This window comes from Lepisosteus platostomus, chromosome 1 (genome assembly GCF_059453375.1).
Source record: "Lepisosteus platostomus isolate fLepPlt1 chromosome 1, fLepPlt1.hap1, whole genome shotgun sequence".
NCBI lineage: Eukaryota > Metazoa > Chordata > Actinopteri > Semionotiformes > Lepisosteidae > Lepisosteus > Lepisosteus platostomus.
In genome coordinates, this window is record NC_142611.1 from 54,290,092 (window position 1) to 54,309,513 (window position 19,422).

Below are 19,422 nucleotides of genomic sequence, written 5' to 3' on the forward strand. Positions count from 1 at the left end.
GGAGCTGTCTGAGGCTAGGGAGCCCTCTTGCCCCAGGATGGAGCTGTCTGAGGGTAGGGAGCCCTCTTGCCCCAGGATGGAGCTGTCTGAGGGTAGGGAGCCCTCTTATCCCAGGATGGAGTTGTTTGAGGCTAGGGAGCGCTCTTTCTCAAAAAGCAGAAGCCCCTGATGAAGGGGAGACTCTCTGCATCACAGCAGCAGCTGTTGCATCACACTGCCACCTGCTGGATTGTCTAAAGCAGTGACTATCGACCCTGGATGGGGTGTTCTGGTTTTCATTGTTTAATAATAAAAAATAAAATAATAATAATAATACTAATAATCGGTAATCACCATTGCTAATTGGTATTTTAAATTGTTCTGCTTGCCTTTGTTTATGTTTCTGCACTCGGTTCTGAGAAAAAGTGCTAGAAAAAGTGCTATTATGGACATAGATGTCTCCATATAGTCCCTTATATGAAAAGATCTGCTGAGTTGCCCTCTCAGGTCACACAATGCAGGTCTTCTTAGGATCACGAGGGTCAGGAAGCTTCACCTGTAAGGGCATCCCAAACCCTGTCTTCAGCATCCCACTGGATTTAGGTTTTATTGCACTGGAAAATGTGTAAAATTAGGGATTTTGAGATCCTAACACAATAGTAAATTAAAGTAATTTGAAATCTCTACCCAGTTTAAAATGTTAAGTGATGCAGACAGTTATCAAGGTTAAAGGCACGGTTAAATGACTGAAAAGCCAGCTGGGTGTCCATTCCTGCAACTGTAGTGTCTAACTGAACACCTCATTGCCTCTGATGTCTCAGTCTGTTTGTAGACACTACAGTCTGCTTTTCATTTTTTTGTAAATATAATACTTTTGATTGAAAGTTAGAACATCAAAATGAACTGAAGAGAGCATTGTTTATTAGCCATATTGAGATCTTTATTAATCACTCTTATTATATTTGTACAATTCTACTGGCCATTTTTTGTTGAACTTCTAGGGAGTACCTTACAAAAGTACCTTAATGGATCTCTGAAAAGCAAAATTCATTCCATGACTGAAAGTAGACAAAAACACAATAAGGTGACACAGTCACAAAGTACTGCAGACATGCAGACAGACCTCGTTAGAGTAGTGCAGACAGACAAACCCTGTGAGAGTAGTGCAGACAGGCCACCAGACAGTCCTCCTGAGACTACTGCTGACAGAAAGATAGTCATAGTGACAGCAGTGCAGACAGTGCTAATAAGTGAACAGCAGACAGACAGTCCTTGAGAGAGCAGTGCAGACGGACATTCACCGTGAGTAAACTGGAGACAGAAGACAGTACTCGTGAGAGTAGTGCAGACAGGCCAACATACAGACAATTCTCATGAGAGCACTACTGACAGGCAGTCCTCGTGAGAGTGCAGACAGGCAGTCCTTGTGAGAGTGCAGACAGTCCTAATAAGTGAACTGCAGACAGACAGTCCTTGAGAAAGTAGTGCAGACAGTTAGTGATTGTACAGCAGACAGACAGTCCCTGTGAGTATACTGGAGGCAGAAGACAGTCCTCGTGAGAGTGCAGACAGACAGTCCTCGTGAGAGTGCAGACAGTCCTAATAATAATAATAATAATAATAATAATAATAGCTTACACTTATATAGCGCTTTTCTGGACACTCCACTCAAAGTGCTTTACAGGTAATGGGGACTCCCCTCCACCACCACCAATGTGCAGCATCCACCTGGATGATGCGACGGCAGCCATAGTGCGCCAGAACGCTCACCACACACCAGCTATCAGTGAGGAGGAGAGCAGAGTAATGAAGCCAATTCATAGATGGGGATTATTAGGAGGCCATGATTGGTAAGGGCCAATGGGAAATTTGGCCAGGACGCCGGGGTTACACCCCTACTCTTTTCAAGAAACGCCCTGGATTTTTAATGACCACAGAGAGTCAGGACCTCGGTTTTACGTCTCATCCGAAGGACGGAGCCTGTTTACAGTATAGTGTCCCCGTCACTATACTGGGGCATTAGGACCCACGTGGACCGCAGGGTGAGCGCTAACTGATAACTAATAAGTGAACTGCAGACAGACAGTCCTTGAGAAAGTAGTGCAGACAGTTAGTGATTGTACAGCAGACAGACAGTATACTGAAGGCAGAAGACAGTCCTCGTGAGAGTGCAGACAGACAGTCCTCGTGAGAGTGCAGACAGACAGACACACAGTTAGTTCTAATGAAAAGCAGTGTTCATACAGCGCCAGGGTCCCTCCAGCCCCCAGTGGCCTTCTCCAGGTGCACTGCAGTGGCGATGGTCAAGCGGTCACAGTGCTTGTTGGCAATGACCTGCAGGCCAAGTGGCAGCCCTTCGCGGCTCAGGCCCACTGGGCACTGTGTCACTGGGAGCCCCAGGATGTTGAAGATCCCTGCAGGACAAACACATGCTCATATGAAAATTCAACACCAGTCACAATTCAATCTATGCACACAGATCCAGCTCATCACAGTGATTGTTTAATTCAGCCAAGGATTTGTCAAACTTCCCAGCCTTAGACACGGGGTCTGTATCCATGATCAGTGAAAGAAGCACTGCAAAATGAAATAATTACTCTCAAAGTTGAAATAATCCTGTGTCAGTGCTGGTGAGTGTTCATGCTGCAGCCTTCCCTATATTAAACCCCATTCATCCTTTTCATTTCAAAGCTCTGATCTTATTAATAAACACTGACAGACCAGCTTCTTCACTGCATTGCTGCACTATGGCTGCACTGTGCAATATGTGTTCGACAGAAAATCATCACTCCCAACAGCAAAGGGCCGCTTCAATGGATGTGCAGGGAAGCGGCTCACTCTTTCACGGAGTCTCCGGGTGGGCAGTAAGGGGTACCTTCAATTTACTTCAAGTAGGTAGCCACGTCAGCATGCGGAGGCTGCAAAGGAACAACTAATAGGTTTATTCCCTGCTGAAAAGGCAAGAAAGGAAACCCAACGTTTCAGCTGTGCAGCCTTCTTCACACACCCAAAGAAGGCCCCACAGCCGAAACGTTGTGTTTCATTTCTTCTCTTTAAAGCATGGAATAACCTTTACTTTTTCCTTTGGTATCTTCAATTTATATGTTTGCACACAGAAGCGGCCCCTCTCCACATAACCTGCCCAGTCCCTACACCCCTGGTCTGGTGTGCGTCTACTTCAGTTCTAATGCTTTAGGTCCTGTCGTTTAGCGGTGAACAAGGCTCTTTTCACTGTTCAGTTCACTAAAGGTAAGTGCTGCCGCTACTCTGCTAAAAAGGACCCTGAACGTTCAGTACATTACCTTCCCATTTTTATAATCTTCATCTGCTGTTCAGCAGTGGATCGCAATTCCTTTCATCATTAATTACCTGCAACCTTTTAATTTGTATGAAACAACTCGGACAGATTCTTGCTCAGGACAAAGTTCTGAAAATAAGGAGGCTTCACTTTAAACTCTTTCTGGCCAGATCTAGGAGGGGCCCAATTCCTTCATTTCATTTGATCTCTCTGCAGCCCTTGGTTTGTAGATCACAGTGTTAGCTTGGGTTTTGGTCTGTCAGACATTGGTCTGTCTGGGACTGTCCTTATTCTTGAAGCCTTATCCTAGGTGAGGACATTTTACACTCACGTGACCACTAAAACGATTAGCTGCGGTGTACCTTGGTGTACCTTGGGGCTCAGCCTTCGGATATTATTTAAGCCCTGCTTCTACCTCTGAGGGATATTACCTTTCAACACAATTGTTTTTTTACACTGACTTTGTCCAACTGAATTTATCTTTCAGGTTTTTCTGCCTAGGCAAACAGCTTGTCTTGCACAGATGGAAACACGAATCTTTTAAAAATTCGTTTGACTGTTATTCAGATGAAAGAGATGATGGCATTCAGTACCCGGCATCTTCCCACACAGACACATCGGGAGCCAATTTCAGTTCATTACGGGGGTTTTTTAAGCTTGTTATCAGAAACCTGGGAGTTTTCTTTGATCCTAACCTGAAACTTGAGCATCATATCCGAGCAGTCTGCGGAGCATCTCAGACACACAGTTAAACCTAGAGATATGCTTGATCTTGAATGAGCCTCAACTCCACATCATGCTTTGGGTGTATCTCTGCTTGTCGGTCTGTCTTGGTCTTCAAATCTAAAACTCCAATTGACTAAAAACTCATGTATATTCCTGGGTATTAGACTAGAAAGAGTAACATCGATGTACATTTGTTCATTCTCGGTTCGTAGTTAAAGATTCACATTAACTTCATACACTTAGGCTCCTACAGACCATTCCCAGTGCGACTGGATAGCAGCTTTAGTTGTCAGGCTCCCTCCTGGTACAGCTCCCCCTGGTGCAGGTGTAATAAGTCTAATTTGAAAGCCATTTCATGTAAGAATACAATGTTAAGAGCCTGAGCATGATCGAGTACAGCTGCAGACATCTTGACTGCAGGTAATAAGACATAGTTAAGGCAAGCAGTTACCTGTGTACGCAAAGTTGAAGGGAGTGAAGAGAGGGTGGTGGTGTTTTGGGGCGATATGGGGGTATGTGGGGTACAGTAGCACTCCATCTGACCCCAGCATCTTCTCCAGCTGTGTCTCTAGCTCCTTTTTCTTCTGTAGCACAAACTGGCTGGGCTGTGCACTCTGAAACCTCTCCAATATCGCCAGTCCTACAGACAGACAGTCAGGGAGAGTCCAGAATGGTTACTGATCCATCAGCATTATTATATTCCTCAGAGAAGCTGCTGTGAGTTCATCACGGCCTTCCTGTCATTTTCTAACAGAGGTCCTAAACAGCCACTGATCCTGCATTTCAGCAGAACTATGAAGTAAAAAAAATATAATAATAATAATAATAATAATAATAATAATAATAATAATAATAATAATAATGCTTACACTTATATAGCGCTTTTCTGGACACTCCACTCAAAGCGCTTTACAGGTAATGGGGACTCCCCTCCACCACCACTACCAGTGTGCAGCCTGTGTGCACGTGGATGAAGCGACGACAGCCATAGTGTGCCAGAACGCTCACCACACATCAGCTATCAGTGGGGAGGAGAGCATTTGAAGCCCATTTATAGATGGGGATTATTGGGAGGCCATGATTGGTAAAAGCCAGGGGGAAATTTGGCCAGGACACCAGCGTTACACCCCTACACTTTTTGAGAAATAGCCTGGGATTTCTAATGACCACAGAGAGTCAGGACTTTAGTTTTACGTCTCATCAGAAGGACGACGCATTTTTATAGTACAGTGTCTCTGTCACTATACTGGGGTATTAGGCCCCACACAGACCGCAGGGTGAGCGTCCCCTGTTGGCCCCACTAACACCTCTTCTAGCAGCAACCTTAGTTTTTCCCACTAGGTCTCTTATCCAGGTACTGACCAGGCTCACACCTGGGTTGCCAGTTGAGTTGCAGGGTGATATGGCTGCTGTTAATATTACCCTGCCTTTTGAGTTTCGACCATGTTCGACAGTCAATTAACTGGTCTGATTATTTGGCTAAGTTAGCATGTTTACCCAATCCAATAATTTTATTAAGCAATGTTTTAAAGTATTTCACAGTGTGGCTTGTGAGTTGGCTGAAGAGCCCCATAAGTCCCTGTGTGTAGAAGCATCTATTGTATCCTGCCACGAATACTAATTTCCATTTTTCCAGCAGTCTTGTTCCATTCTCAATCTTGAAAACAGGGTTTTGGAAGGGATACTGATACACAGAAGATCGTGACAGAAAGAGAAGAAACTCTGACACATCATAGGCAGGATGTTACTATAAACATTAGCTGCAGCTTTTACCAAGAAATAAGTTTGCGTGATAAATGAAGAGCAGGTTGGGGTGGGAGCGTTAATTTCCATCTGAAGAAGGTTGATAAAAACACAAATGCAATGATTGCAAATATGGAGAAAATTAGAGCCTGAATAATTCAGATATGTTTTCAGTAAGAAACATGATACAAAGTCAAAATGGAAGCATTACAAAGCTAGTCTTTAGTATGACCTCCCACAGCATTTATCCCACACACATGATCAGCCTGTGGACAGAAAACCGTGGGCTGTTCAGACAATTCCTGAGCTGTTACAACCAGCCAGTTACCATAATCTTTTTCCTTTTAGAAAGATTTAGAAAGGCCATAAGACCCATCTTGCTTGTTTGGTAGTTTATTAACTCCCAAATTCCACCAGTGTGGAATTAACCTCTACTTGTTCAAATACCACCCAGCTGTTTCTTGAAGGAACCCAAAGTTCAGCCTCAAATACCTGGCTGGGAATCCTGTTCCAGACATTCACAACTCTGTGTAAAGATGAATTTACTATCCTCCATCCTAAATAAACCTCTTTTTAGTTTACAATTTTGTGCCCCATGCATGTGTTTCACTACTGAGAGTTAACCCTCTCTGTACCCCTATTCTGTGCTTTTCTATATCATCCTTTCAACTTCCTTTGTTCTAGGCTGAAGAGATTTAACTCATTATCCTGCCTGTATATGACAATTCATTCGTGTTCCCTGTCATTTAACCCTTTCTAAGGCTATAATATCTCATTTATGGTAAGCAAAGCCTATAAAAGTAAGATCTTACTAATGTAATTCAAAGCTTAAAAAGAAACAGACATACAGTAGAAGAAACTAAATAGACCCAGATCCCTTTCATTGGCAGTTTCCTGTGGCTCAATCATCTGTGTGATAAGTGATGTTTGTCTCTGCTTCCTGTATAGATCATCCCGCACTTGACTGTTCTACATGTCAGTTGCCAAGTGCCTGCACACCTCTAAGGCGTTTAATGGAGGATCTGGATCTTACATGATCTGACATTTATGAGCCCTCCTGTGTCTCAGTCAAGAGAGGGAACTAGAAGTGAAACAGTGGAAGACAAGACACTGGCAGAGGCCTTGGAGGAGACTCCATTAATACCACTTCTGTTGTACAGGGAAGAATAATATTCTGCCCTGTATGCAACCAAGCACTAAATAAATGAAACGAGTCTCAATTTAATACCATCTGTCAGTTCATATGAATAAGTTGAGGTTAACGCCATGCTGAAAAGTAGAAGGAGAAATCACTTCTCTATAGGGAAAAGGTTATTTCATTATACTTTTCAGTGTGGAATTAACCTCTACTTGTTAATTTACACCTTAAACCCTGACATAACTCCCCAAAGAAAAGCTTAGGAAGTCTTAATATCACAGGAATAAACCTGTGTGGTTCCTCTGAGCTCAGGAATCCAGTGAAGGCTAATGTCCAAGAACCAGTGAAAAGGATTCTATCTGATCGCCCTCAGTGTTATTAACAGTATTGAAGCAATATTATTAGTATTGATTGCCACACTTCAGCAGATTAGTAGTGTCAAAGACATTCAATAAAGATGATTATCAGCATAAAACCGGATACTTGACAGAATTAGAATCTCTGTAATTGCAGAATATTCTCTTTATTATTGCCATTGGCTGGCACTGGTAGTAAAAGTGTGATTACCGATGGCTGCGAGGGTGTGTGACGACTGGCGCACGGTCCACTTGATCAGCTCCCAGAATGGCCATACTGGCTTCCCATGATCCCCCAGCAGCTCTGTGAAAGACTTCGGGCGCTGAGGGCAGAGGGACCCAAGGTCACAGCACAGATAACACAGCCCTGAACACGCCCACCCACACTGACCTCCCGCCCCACACACAGCCCTTGACACATCCACACACACCCCTCGACACACCCACACTGACCCCGCCCCACACACACCCCTCAACACACCCACACTGATGCCCCCCACACACAAACGCCCCTCCACACACACACTGCCCACAATGACCCCGCCCCCCACATTGACCCCCCCACACACACTCCCACACTGACCCCCCCCCCCAACACACACACACCCCCACACTGACCCCGCCCCACACAGATACGTCCTGATAGACTGACCCTGCCTTCCTCGTCCTGTTCTGACATCATGGCACTCCAGATCTGGAAAGAGTACTTGAGCTGCGGTATCTGCACTCGTTGAACTTGGATTTCTAAGTCAGCTTCAAGGCGCTCCACTACCTACGGCAACAGAAAACACTTTGAGCTTTTTCTGACTTCACAGCCCTGAAACTCCAGGAGCCTTTTCTACCAGAGCTCCCTCATGACTGGCAAAGACTGGGGTCAGAGCACAGAGGCCCAGAGAGACTGGAGAGAATGAGAGCCAGCGTCAAAGCGACTGAGGTCCAGACTTAGAGGAATACTGTCTTAGTAAAACCGTAGTACACAGTGACTTAATACCAGAGTCAGGCAAGCCTGCTCCTCACCTTTTTCTGTGCTTCAATTAATTGCATGTCGATGGGGGACACAAAAATAGAGCCGCCATCATGAGGAACCGAGAAGAACCTAAGCTTCTTCAAGTCAACGTCTGAGGACAGGTCTAACCTGCAGAGTACAGAACACATGACCAAACACACAAATGCCTTAACAGCTGGATCCAGAAGGAATCATGCACAAGTGGAAATTGCAGGGAAGGGCATTTAAAACTGAGAACAGGAGGTGTTTCTTTAACCAAAGAGTTGTGGAAGTCTGGAACGAGCTTCCCAGCCATGCTGTTGAAGCAGATACACTGGATTCTTCCAGGAAAAAGCTGGGTGAGATCATTGGATCAATCAACACCTTAGATGAAAAATTGGCCAGATGAGTGGAATAGCCTTCTCTCATTTGTAATCTTCCTTATGTTCTTATTAACCACTGTAAACATGTTGATTTCAGCTTCTACAGTACATTCTACATCACAATTAATGTAAAAAAGGTTGAAATCTCTTAGTATTAACATCACCTTGGTCACACACCTCCTGGCCTCAGTGCAGAGTGCAGTGAAGTGTCTGGGGTGCTGTGTGAAGAGTATGGGTGCAGTGAGGTGTGAGGAGTGCAGCTTACAGTGTTGGGGTGCAGTGTGAAGAGCTGGGGTGCGGTGAGGTGTGTGGGGTGCAGTGCCATGTGCAATGAGTGTGCCTTGCAGGACAAAGTGCTCTTTACCTCTGTGCGTTGGGCCCAGCCATAACCCGCAGCATGAGTAGCAGGTCCTCAGCATAGCGGCACATGGGACCTGTGCATAGGAAGTTATTCTGCAGACCAGAGGCACAAGGGAACTGACCCTCATTGGGTACAATACCTAACAGCACAGAGAGAGGCCCCACTGTTACACACCGTATATCACAGACAGCGGCTGCACTGATACACACAGAACAAGATAAGACGCCATTACACGCTGCATAACACAGAGAGAGGCTGCACTGATGCACTCTGAATAACAAGAGAGATAACATTACCCGCTGTAGAACACAAACAGACACTGTTGATATACTCTGTATAACACGGAGAGACACTGTTACACACTGTATGAAAGAGAGAGGCTGCATTGATACACACTGTATAACACAGAGAGACTGTAACACTGTATACCAGAGAAAGAGGCTGCACCGATACACACTGCATAACAGAGACTTTTACACATTACATAACCGAGACTGCACTGTCAACTGTATTAGAAGAGATAGAGCAATGTCATCCACAGGAAGTGGAATGGCATTAACTGAAGGAGTTTGGACAGCAGCAGTAGTGGCACTACGTGTGCTGCCGACATCTCTTGGTAGCAACACACTTGACAGCCATTTCTAAGACAGTTGTAACCTTTTTACCCGTCCCATCTCTGGTCACAGAGCCATGAGAAATGTTGAGTGCCCTGAGGTAATGTTACTGTAGTGCAGAAACACCCTGGTCTCTCTTCATTGTCCAGAAGAGGGTGTCTCGAACAGACAGAGAGACGGGAGAGGCACAGATAGACCCCTGTGTGACCTCATTGAGGATGTTATTCCTCTGGGAATGTCACCTGATTTGAATAAAGGTTTTACGACCAACATGTGACAGCTACCTCAGCCCTCTGCAGCAGTAAGACTGGGCTTGGATGGACAGCGTTCTCGGAAACACGGGGTGGTCAGTTGCAAGGGTAATACAAGAAAAAATACAAATACAGTATTGCCTTCCAAGGTACAGTATATATTACATCTGTGCTTCAAGGCAAAGTCAAAATTAAAACCTCATTTTAGATCATTGTGGTGTTTTTAATAGAAACCATTTTAAATTGAAACTAAATACAATTTATGTAATTACTGTATAATGCATAAAAAATTGGACTGACTGAAATGTCGGCTTTTTAAATAAAAAAAAAACTGAAAAATGGGAAACACTGAGACTGAAGAGGATACTGATGAAAAAGACTGGTGTTTATGCTGATGCATTATCTATATATTCGACCTGCTTTGTGAGGAGGTAGTACAAAAGAGAAACAGAAAATTCTACACTCCGAAGCCTGTCTGTTACATTATACTAACAGGCTCAATCAAGCTAGCTTGCTTAAAAATAAATAAAAACTGTGCATTTCTCTGTTGCCAAGAAATCGCACTGGACATCACATCATCAGACCAGGAAAAGAAAACAAAATGGACTTCTTTATAATACTAATTGTCTGGTTGGCTATATGGAAGCTACAGATATCTTACACCTCCTAGACTATGTGAGCTAAAGACACAGTCAGGCCCAGAGCCAGGCATACACTTGAAGGTAGCAAAGAAGGTTCCATAGTGCCCTCTAGTGGTCTGGAAGGTAGTTGGTCTCTTTACATTTGCTTTTAATAATAATAATAATTGCTTACACTTATATAGCGCTTTTCTGGACACTCCACTCAAAGCGCTTTACAGGTAATGGGGACTCCCCTCCACCACCACCAATGTGCAGCATCCACCTGGATGATGCGACGGCAGCCATAGTGCGCCAGAACGCTCACCACACATCAGCTATCAGTGGGGAGGAGAGCAGAGTAATGTAGCCAATTCATAGAGGGGGATTATTAGGAGGCCATGATTAGTAAGGGCCAATTGGAAATTTGGCCAGGACACCGGGGTACACCCCTACTCTTTTCGAGAAGTGCCCTGGGATTTTTAATGACCACAGAGAGTCAGGACCTCGGTTTTACGTCTCAGCCGAAGGACGGCGCCTGTTTACAGCATAGTGTCCCCATCACTATACTGGGGCATTAGGACCCACATGGACCACAGGGTGAGCACCCCCTGCTGGCCCCACTAACACCTCTTCCAGCAGCAACCTTACTTTCCCAGGAGGTCTCCCATCCAGGTACTGACCAGGCTCACACCTGCTTAGCTTCAGTGGGTTGCCAGTTGTGAGTTGCAGGGTGATATGGCTGCTTTTAGGGTATTATAAAAATACCAAAAATATTTCTTAAAATATTTTTATCAGGGAGAAGGGATGTTCTTTGCACATTTTTTTGTCTTTTGACTAATGTGCGTCAAGGAGCAATGTACCTTTAGCAGGCTGCAGGTGTTAACAAAAGGAAGAACCTTCTGAAATAACAGGCAAACTCCCAGGCCAGATAGTGAGATCTCTTGCAGAGCCCTGAGGAGGTGGATGGTTTGTTCCACTGCACTATGCTGCACTGATCCTGCGAACGTGGACTGAATGGACTTTATTGTGCCTGCTGTTCTGAAATCTTTTTAAGAGGTCTTGAAGAGATTGACTTCTGACTCCAGTTCTGAAACCTTAATTGAAGGACTTGTGTACTTGGATTATTATAGGCATATCAGGCCCTAAGAAGACCACTTCTCAGCAGGGGCAGGTGGATGTGTTCTCTGGCTTACAGGAATGTCCTACACCAGGGTGCACAATTTCAGTCCTGGGGGGGCCAGAAGGTTTCTGGCTGTCTTCTCTTGTGCCCTTAATTACATACAGTAACTGAACTCTGTGCGGTTAACTGGACAAGCCAGAGGCTTTCTTTGTTCTTATAAAGCCGACGACGTGAAGAGACCTACAGTATACAACCTGCTGGACAGCAGCTCCTGAAGACTGATGTTGGGCTCCCTTGTCCCTCACTGACAGGCTGAGAGAACTGAACATCTATAGTCTTGAACAAAGTATGGTGCAAGAATTCAAATTCCCAAGCAGGCTTGTTAAGACTCAGCAGTGCAACACAAACCAGGAACTTGCAAGGAAGAGGAAAGCGCATTTAAAACCAAGAACAGACGGGACATCTTTACACAAAGGGTTGTGGGAGTCTTACACTCTTCTTGTGTTCCAGTGCAACTCCCAGGGTGAATGTAAATCACAGGTAACATGTGGGAGGTGAAAGAAGGTATATGTCTGACCTGGAGTGGGCTTGTGTCCGAAGATGCCATTAAAGAAAGCCGGGAGACGGATACTTCCCCCAATATCGGAGCCAATCCCAATAACTGAGCCAGCACTGCCAAGGATACAACCCTCTCCACCTGCAGACAGGGAGAAAGAGAGGAGCAATCAGTACTACACTGTAGTATTAATACTGTCCCTTTCTGAACACAAGGAAAGTAATACTACAGCTGTCTGATTGCAGACAGTATATTGTATATACACTGTGTTGATAGCGACAGATGACTATGTATACCATACAGTGTATACAGTAGGAACAGATACTGTTAATACAGTTTCTTGCATAGAGACAGTGTTTTGAGTATACAGTGTGTTGTACAGGCAGTGCATTGTGCTTACAGTGTTATACAGGGGACATTCCTTATGAAATCAATCACTTTTTGATCTTATCTATTTTTTATCTTATTAATTTATCTTTATTAATTATCTTAACAAATGTCCATACTTTTGCTAATTGGAAGGAGAAGTTAGTGTCGTGTTTGGACCTGAATGACCAACTAGTACTCTAGACAGAGGAGAGCTCAGGATTCAATCACCTTCACTCGCGGGCTCATACTTCTTATCTCACTCTTATCTTACACAGAGTCACTGAACTGTGTATGAAACTTGTGTATAGGAACACTGTGTATACTGCATATATTATGCAGCTGAAGTGCATTTACAGCTGAGACACTTCTTTACCAAAAATGATTGTGGAAGAATGGAACAAGCTACCCAGCCACATTGCTCAAACCTTATACCCTGGCTTGTTTTAAGACACAGCCGGAAAAGATCCTCAAATCAACCATTAACTACCAAAAGGGCTATATAGGCAGAATGGCCTCCACTCATTTATAAACTTTCCTAGGTTGTATAGTGAAAGTGTGCAGTGTTCAGGTACAGTGTGCTACATAGTGAAAATGTGCAGTGTTCGGGTACAGTGCGTGCTGTACAGGGACAGTGTGCAGTGTTCAGTGACAGTGTGTGCTGTAGTTGGACAGTGTGCAGTGTTCAGGTACAGTGAAAAGTGCTGACCAGAGCTCCCTCCCACAATGCGATCGGTGCTGTAGGGGTTGTTGGTGGTACCATACAGCCAGTTGCTGGACTCCAGCCACATGCAGACCTCACTGGTGTTGGTAACTCCTAACGGTATGGCTCCTGCCCTCTTCAACAGAGCCACAGCCGAGGCATCACATCTTGTGATTAGCCCTCTACGAGACAGCAGGCCCGAGGTCTGTGGCATTCCTAGAGAGAGAGTGTAACACTGTACATCACTGGTCAAGCCAATAAAAATCACTGAATGTGAGAGAAATGGTACATGAATGGTACAGGGCAGAGAGAGATGCTTAATACACTCTCCAGCCAGTGAGACACAGTAACAACAGATACCAGTAGTGTAGAGAGTGTGGAGAAAGAGACACTAATACAGACAGACAACGTACAGGGACAATAAGGAGAGTAAAAAAGACAGAATATGAGTATGAGAGACCCAGAGAGAGCTTATCCAGGCGGCACCGTGCACAGAGAGCCACGCAGCCAGTACCCTGCAGAGCGAAAGCCTCCTTCACCGAGAGGGGCACGCCCAGCAGAGGGAGCCGGTCCTGCAGGCTGTCCTCGTCCCCGCTCTCCTCCCGCACCAGCCGGTCCACCTGGGCCGCCTCCTGCAGGGCTGCGGGGAACCTGACGCAGACAGCACAGGGCAGCGTGCGTCAGAACAGGGCCGAGCACTGCACTGAGCGCTGCGAGAGCCGTTCAAAGGAACACACACACACTGCGAGAGACTGTATAACAAAACCAACGCCACATCCACTTTCTTAATCATTAAAGCACTAGTACTGAGGGAGAGGTGTCCCGGGGACAGTGAGGTACAGAGAGGACGGAGAGGTGTCCCGGGACAGTGAGGTACAGAGAGGACGGAGAGGTGTCCCGGGACAGTGAGGTACAGAGAGGACGGAGAGGTGTCCCGGGACAGTGGGGTACAGAGAGGAGGGAGAGGTGTCCCGGTGTCCCGGGACAGTGGGGTACAGAGAGGAGGGAGAGGTGTCCCGGGACAGTGGGGTACAGAGAGGAGGGAGAGGTGTCCCGGGACAGTGGGGTACAGAGAGGAGGGAGAGGTGTCCCGGGACAGTGAGGTACAGAGAGGACGGAGAGGTGCCCCGGGACAGTGGGGTACAGAGAGGAGGGAGAGGTGTCCCGGGACAGTGGGGTACAGAGAGGAGGGAGAGGTGTCCCGGGACAGTGGGGTACAGAGAGGACGGAGAGGTGCCCCGGGACAGTGGGGTACAGAGAGGACGGAGAGGTGTCCCGGGACAGTGGGGTACAGAGAGGAGGGAGAGGTGTCCCGGGACAGTGGGGTACAGAGAGGAGGGAGAGGTGTCCCGGTGTCCCGGGACAGTGGGGTACAGAGAGGAGGGAGAGGTGTCCCGGGACAGTGGGGTACAGAGAGGACGGAGAGGTGTCCCGGGACAGTGGGGTACAGAGAGGACGGAGAGGTGTCCCGGGACAGTGGGGTACAGAGAGGAGGGAGAGGTGTCCCGGGACAGTGGGGTACAGAGAGGAGGGAGAGGTGTCCCGGGACAGTGGGGTACAGAGAGGACGGAGAGGTGTCCCGGGACAGTGGGGTACAGAGAGGAGGGAGAGGTGTCCCAGGACAGTGGGGTACAGAGAGGACGGAGAGGTGCCCCGGGACAGTGGGGTACAGAGAGGACGGAGAGGTGTCCCGGGACAGTGGGGTACAGAGAGGAGGGAGAGGTGTCCCGGGACAGTGAGGTACAGAGAGGACGGAGAGGTGTCCCGGGACAGTGGGGTACAGAGAGGAGGGAGAGGTGTCCCGGGACAGTGGGGTACAGAGAGGAGGGAGAGGTGGGAGAGGTGTCCCGGGACAGTGGGGTACAGAGAGGAGGGAGAGGTGGGAGAGGTGTCCCGGGACAGTGGGGTACAGAGAGGAGGGAGAGGTGTCCCGGGACAGTGAGGTACAGAGAGGACGGAGAGGTGTCCCGGGACAGTGGGGTACAGAGAGGAGGGAGAGGTGGGAGAGGTGTCCCGGGACAGTGGGGTACAGAGAGGAGGGAGAGGTGGGAGAGGTGTCCCGGGACAGTGGGGTACAGAGAGGAGGGAGTACCCAGGGACAGTGCCATACAGACAGGGACAGTTGTCCTCTAGGGAGATGCTCACCTGTCCTTGACCATTGCATTGATCAGCGGATTCACCTCCTGTATTCTGTCAATATAGGCCTGGACCACCTCCATACACGACACCTGAAACAGCAACATTCCAGTCACACAGTGCTGCACAGAAAAGGCATTTAGAAGGATTAACCCATGAGGATCTAAGATATCCTTGCTTTTTTGGGAAGAAGCAGGAAAGCACATGAGGTCACAAATGAGAGGAGGCTATTTCACCCATCTAGCTCATTTAGTAGATACTAGCTAATTGACAATGAGGATCTCATCCAACTGCATTTTGAAGGAAGCCAAGGTAACAGCTTTCACAACAAAGGCAGAGTGGTGGCACTGTAGCTAAGGATCTGCCCCTGTGGCTGGAAGGTTGCCGGTTCAAATCCCGCAGCCGGCAGAGGAATCCTACACTGTTGGGCCCCTGAGCAAGGCCCTTAACCCCAAATGCTCCAGGGGTGCTGTATAAATGGCTGACCCTTCACTCTGACCCCAAGTGTCTCTCCCTGTCTGTGTATCTCAGAGAGAGCAAGTTGGGGTATGTGAAAAGACAAATTCCTAATGCAAGAAATTGTATATGGCCAATAAAGGTCCATACTTTTGCTAATTGGAACACTCTTATTCCACACTCCCACAACCCTTTGGGTAAAGAAGTGTCACCTGTTTTCAGTATTGAATGCACTGGCATGATGTTTTCAGTCCAGTTTCAGTTTTGCTGTTCATTCATTCAAGTCCCCAGGTTGACTTTGTGAGCTCCTTTGAGGATTTGGAAAATTTGTATCTGGTCCCTGAGCAGTCCTCACTGTTTAAGTCTAAAAAGGTTAAGTTCCATCAATCTGTCAGTGTAGGACATTCCCTTAAGATACAGAATGTATCTGGATGTTTTATCTGGACTACACAATAGCTGTGTCTTTTTCATAAGATAAGGATCCCATTACTTTTAACTTCTTTCCTATGGTACAGTATTTACCTTTTTCTATTGTTTTCCCACATCGTAGATATTGAAACATAAGGTGTTGCTATGAAATGTCTCCACTTCACATTAAAGAAAATGATATTGCTGCCATGTGATATTGATCAGTTCAGAAATGAGCAACCAGATTCAGATCTGAGCTTATAGGAATGTCCTATACTGACCAGTTAATCTTTCAGTCTTGAACAGAGAATATTACAAGGGACCTGTTTTAAAAATTCAAAATCCTCAAAGTCAATGGAATTGTTTGTTCAGAATCATGACCCTCAGAACACAAATTATACATTCCTCTGTTGTAGTCTATGTGGAGTTATGGATTGCCAGTTTATACTACAGTACATAGTATATGGACTTATGATGTGCCAAATAGTATTGTCAATTGCCCTGGATACTGCTGTTTATTTGCTTTTTTGCTACATTTGGCATTTTAAAAATCCTTGAAGGCATAAGACCACTTTGTGCCTTAATCAGATTACTCCGGGGATTCCTCGTACAGTTTCACAGTACTTTGTACTTCCCTGTGAATTTCAGGAAAAATCCGTGAACTATGCCCTCTTTCAGTGTCCAATGCAAGGTTCAAATGCACTGAACCCTAAGAGACTCTGTTATTCTTTGGGAGACATTTGAAGATTTTGTTCTGCTCTTAATCCACTTTAAATCCACTCTTAAATTTTGAATCCACTCTTAAAATGACTTTTATACACTTGTTTATGTTAATTATACCAGCAGCCATATCACCCTGCAACTCACAACTGGCAACCCACTGAAGCTAAGCAGGTGTGAGCCTGGTCAGTACCTGGATGGGAGACCTCCTGGGAAAAAAGGTTGCTGCTGGAAGAGGTGTTAGTGGGGCCAGCAGGGGGAGCTCACCCTGCAGTCCATGTGGGTCCTAATGCCCCAGTATAGTGATGGGGACACTGTACTGTAAACAGGTGCAGTCCTTCGGATGAGACATAAAACCAAGGTCCTGACTCTCTATGGTCATTAAAAATCCCAGGGTGTTTCTCGAAAAGAGTAGGGGTGTAACCCTGGCGTCCTGGCCAAATGAGTGTAAGTTGTTATTATTATTAATCTATCGTGGTATATTGTGAATTTATGTACCCAATGTATTTTGCTGTTTTATTGCAAAGTGCTTTGACATTCTGTAATGAAATGTACTGTATAAAATGAATGGTATTTACAACTAAAAGAGTAATGCAAAAAAACAATTTGCCTTGGATATTACCATCAACAGTGATACACACCAACAGAAACAATGACGAACCACAAGGAAATACAGTACTATGTCCTTTATTAATATTTCTCCTTTCTTAGTTCAGGTGGGTAGCTGTGTCAGCATGCGTAGGCTGCAAAGGAACAAGTAATAGGTTTATTCCATGCTGAAAAGAGAAGAAAGAAAACACAACGTTTCGGCCGTGGAGCCTCCTTCAGGTACCCTTCTTCAGGAGCTCCTCACACCTGAAGAAGGCTCCACGGCCGAAACGTTGTGTTTTCTTTCTTCTCTTTTCAGCATGGAATAAACCTATTACTTGTTCCTTTCTCCTTTCTTGTTTGATGTGAATCACTGCTTCAAAGATTACTGAACACATACTAGGATCTTTGATCCGCCTGTTTCGGCACCACTCGTTAAATGGTTAAATTATTATGTGGCAAGAGGAGTGTTTGGCTGACAGTTTTATGCAATGCCGTTTACACTTGTGCCATATACTGTACTGTAAAAAGCGTGTTCCTTACAATCGGAGTAAAGCACCTCTAAAAAGTAGGACAGCAGCGCCACTCCGGTACAAGAACCCACAACCAACGCAAGGTTGAGCCGTCCCGACCCTAGGACACTACAAAAGTCCATGATCTTTCTACTCATATTTTAATTTGCAATTTCTAACGATTCTGTAAATAATAAAGGGGAACTTCGACAGCATTCACCCTCTCACAATCCGCTCTGCTGCTCCTCTACACGACCTGTCCTTGCGCACAGACGCTCGCGAACGCACCGGCAATAGGAAAACACAAACCCGGAACACGTTCGCACTGCCGCTTCGGGCAGAATTCCCACTCGGGCACGGTCACGCACCTCCCTGCGGCGGATCTTGCGCGCCAGCTGGACCCCGGACAGCAGCAGCAGAGGGTTACTGACGGGCGCGAGGCGGGGCAACCCGGGTGGGCGTCTCGGTCCGAACAGCCGGAATACAGCGAAGAGGAGCCAGGCGAGGCCGCGCAGCCCCCACACAAGACAGCGTTCCAGGTAGCTGAGAGCCATGGCGACAGTCGCCCTGTGTCAGGAAGCACCTGATTCCTGATAGTTTGGGGCTGTACCCTGCAAGCTTATCTAGTTGCACTTCCAGGTTAGAGTGCAGCAGAGCCGAGCGGCGGTATTTACAACAGCCCTGTTCTGTGAGCGAGTGGCGTGAAGCTTGCAACAGCCCGGCAGTGCTGTCATTGTTGTGCCCGTCTTGGTTTGGCAGGTTCAGATTGGTGCACTGATAAAGGCGGGAGCATGGGAGCTTTTAAACATGATTGCGCTCACTTTTATTGCGGCGGATCTAGGCCTTTAACTGTTTAACCGTCCTCGACAGGTAAGGCTGCCGTAGCTGTGAGCACCTATTACCCCTGATCACACACACTTCTAGAGTTATGGTGTTATTAGTTTAGTAAGAGTTCTGGTCCAGGCACTTCTGCTGCACACTAAAGCACTGTACTCGGACTGCTCCAGTAAATGCTAGTAAATGGTAAATGACAGTACATACACCTGGTCCAAAGCACTGTGCATTAAAACACAGGCTTTATGTCATTAAGTCCTCATAATAATTTTTATGGGCACCGCATAGGCTATTTACTGTAGCCTCGGGTAGTGTATCAGTTAGGATTTAATGTTGGTGTCATTAGAGGGCAGTAGTGTATAGATAAACTCTTTGAATTGCATACATTGTTCTGTACAAACATTATAGCTCAGTGGAGATAAACATAACATTAAACAGTGTGAATTGGCTCTCCGTGAAAAGTCAATAAACATGTTCGGAATAAGTCGGAAATGATGTCCCACGTCATTATTCCCAGCATCCACGTTACAACGGGTAAAAATTGAGATGTCAATGTGCCCCTTATTTCC

At 46.1% G+C, this 19,422-nt stretch overlaps 1 protein-coding gene across 2 annotated transcripts; it reads right to left on the minus strand.

Moving 5' to 3' along the window:
- Positions 1 to 894: 894 nt before the first annotated feature.
- On the minus strand, positions 895 to 18,739 carry faah2b (fatty acid amide hydrolase 2b). 2 transcript variants are annotated; one of them, XM_088632583.1, is made up of 12 exons: positions 18,388 to 18,739; positions 15,345 to 15,427; positions 13,714 to 13,850; positions 13,206 to 13,415; positions 12,152 to 12,271; positions 8,973 to 9,108; positions 8,258 to 8,375; positions 7,893 to 8,012; positions 7,452 to 7,563; positions 4,455 to 4,643; positions 2,189 to 2,393; positions 895 to 1,557 (listed from the first exon to the last, which is right to left on the minus strand). In XM_088632583.1, exons 1-11 carry the CDS (start codon positions 18,571 to 18,573, stop codon positions 2,218 to 2,220), a joined length of 1,587 nt encoding a protein of 528 aa, XP_088488709.1. In that variant the 5' UTR covers positions 18,574 to 18,739; the 3' UTR covers positions 895 to 1,557; positions 2,189 to 2,217. The 2 variants fall into 2 exon arrangements, with proteins under 2 accessions (XP_088488709.1, XP_088488700.1); XM_088632574.1 differs by having other exon boundaries at positions 895 to 2,393; positions 18,388 to 18,738.
- Positions 18,740 to 19,422: the final 683 nt, after the last annotated feature.

Bases quoted from the DNA above. Each gene is read 5' to 3' on its own strand.
- faah2b (XM_088632583.1), bottom strand. From the start codon at position 18,573: ATGGCTCTCAGCTACCTGGAACGCTGTCTTGTGTGGGGGCTGCGCGGC. The intron at 13,416-13,713 runs GTACTGGCTGCG...CTCTCTCTCTAG, and splicing joins GGAGGCTTTCGCTCTGCAGG to GAATGCCACAGACCTCGGGC. The intron at 8,013-8,257 runs GTGAGGAGCAGG...CTGTTGCCGTAG, and splicing joins TAATTGAAGCACAGAAAAAG to GTAGTGGAGCGCCTTGAAGC.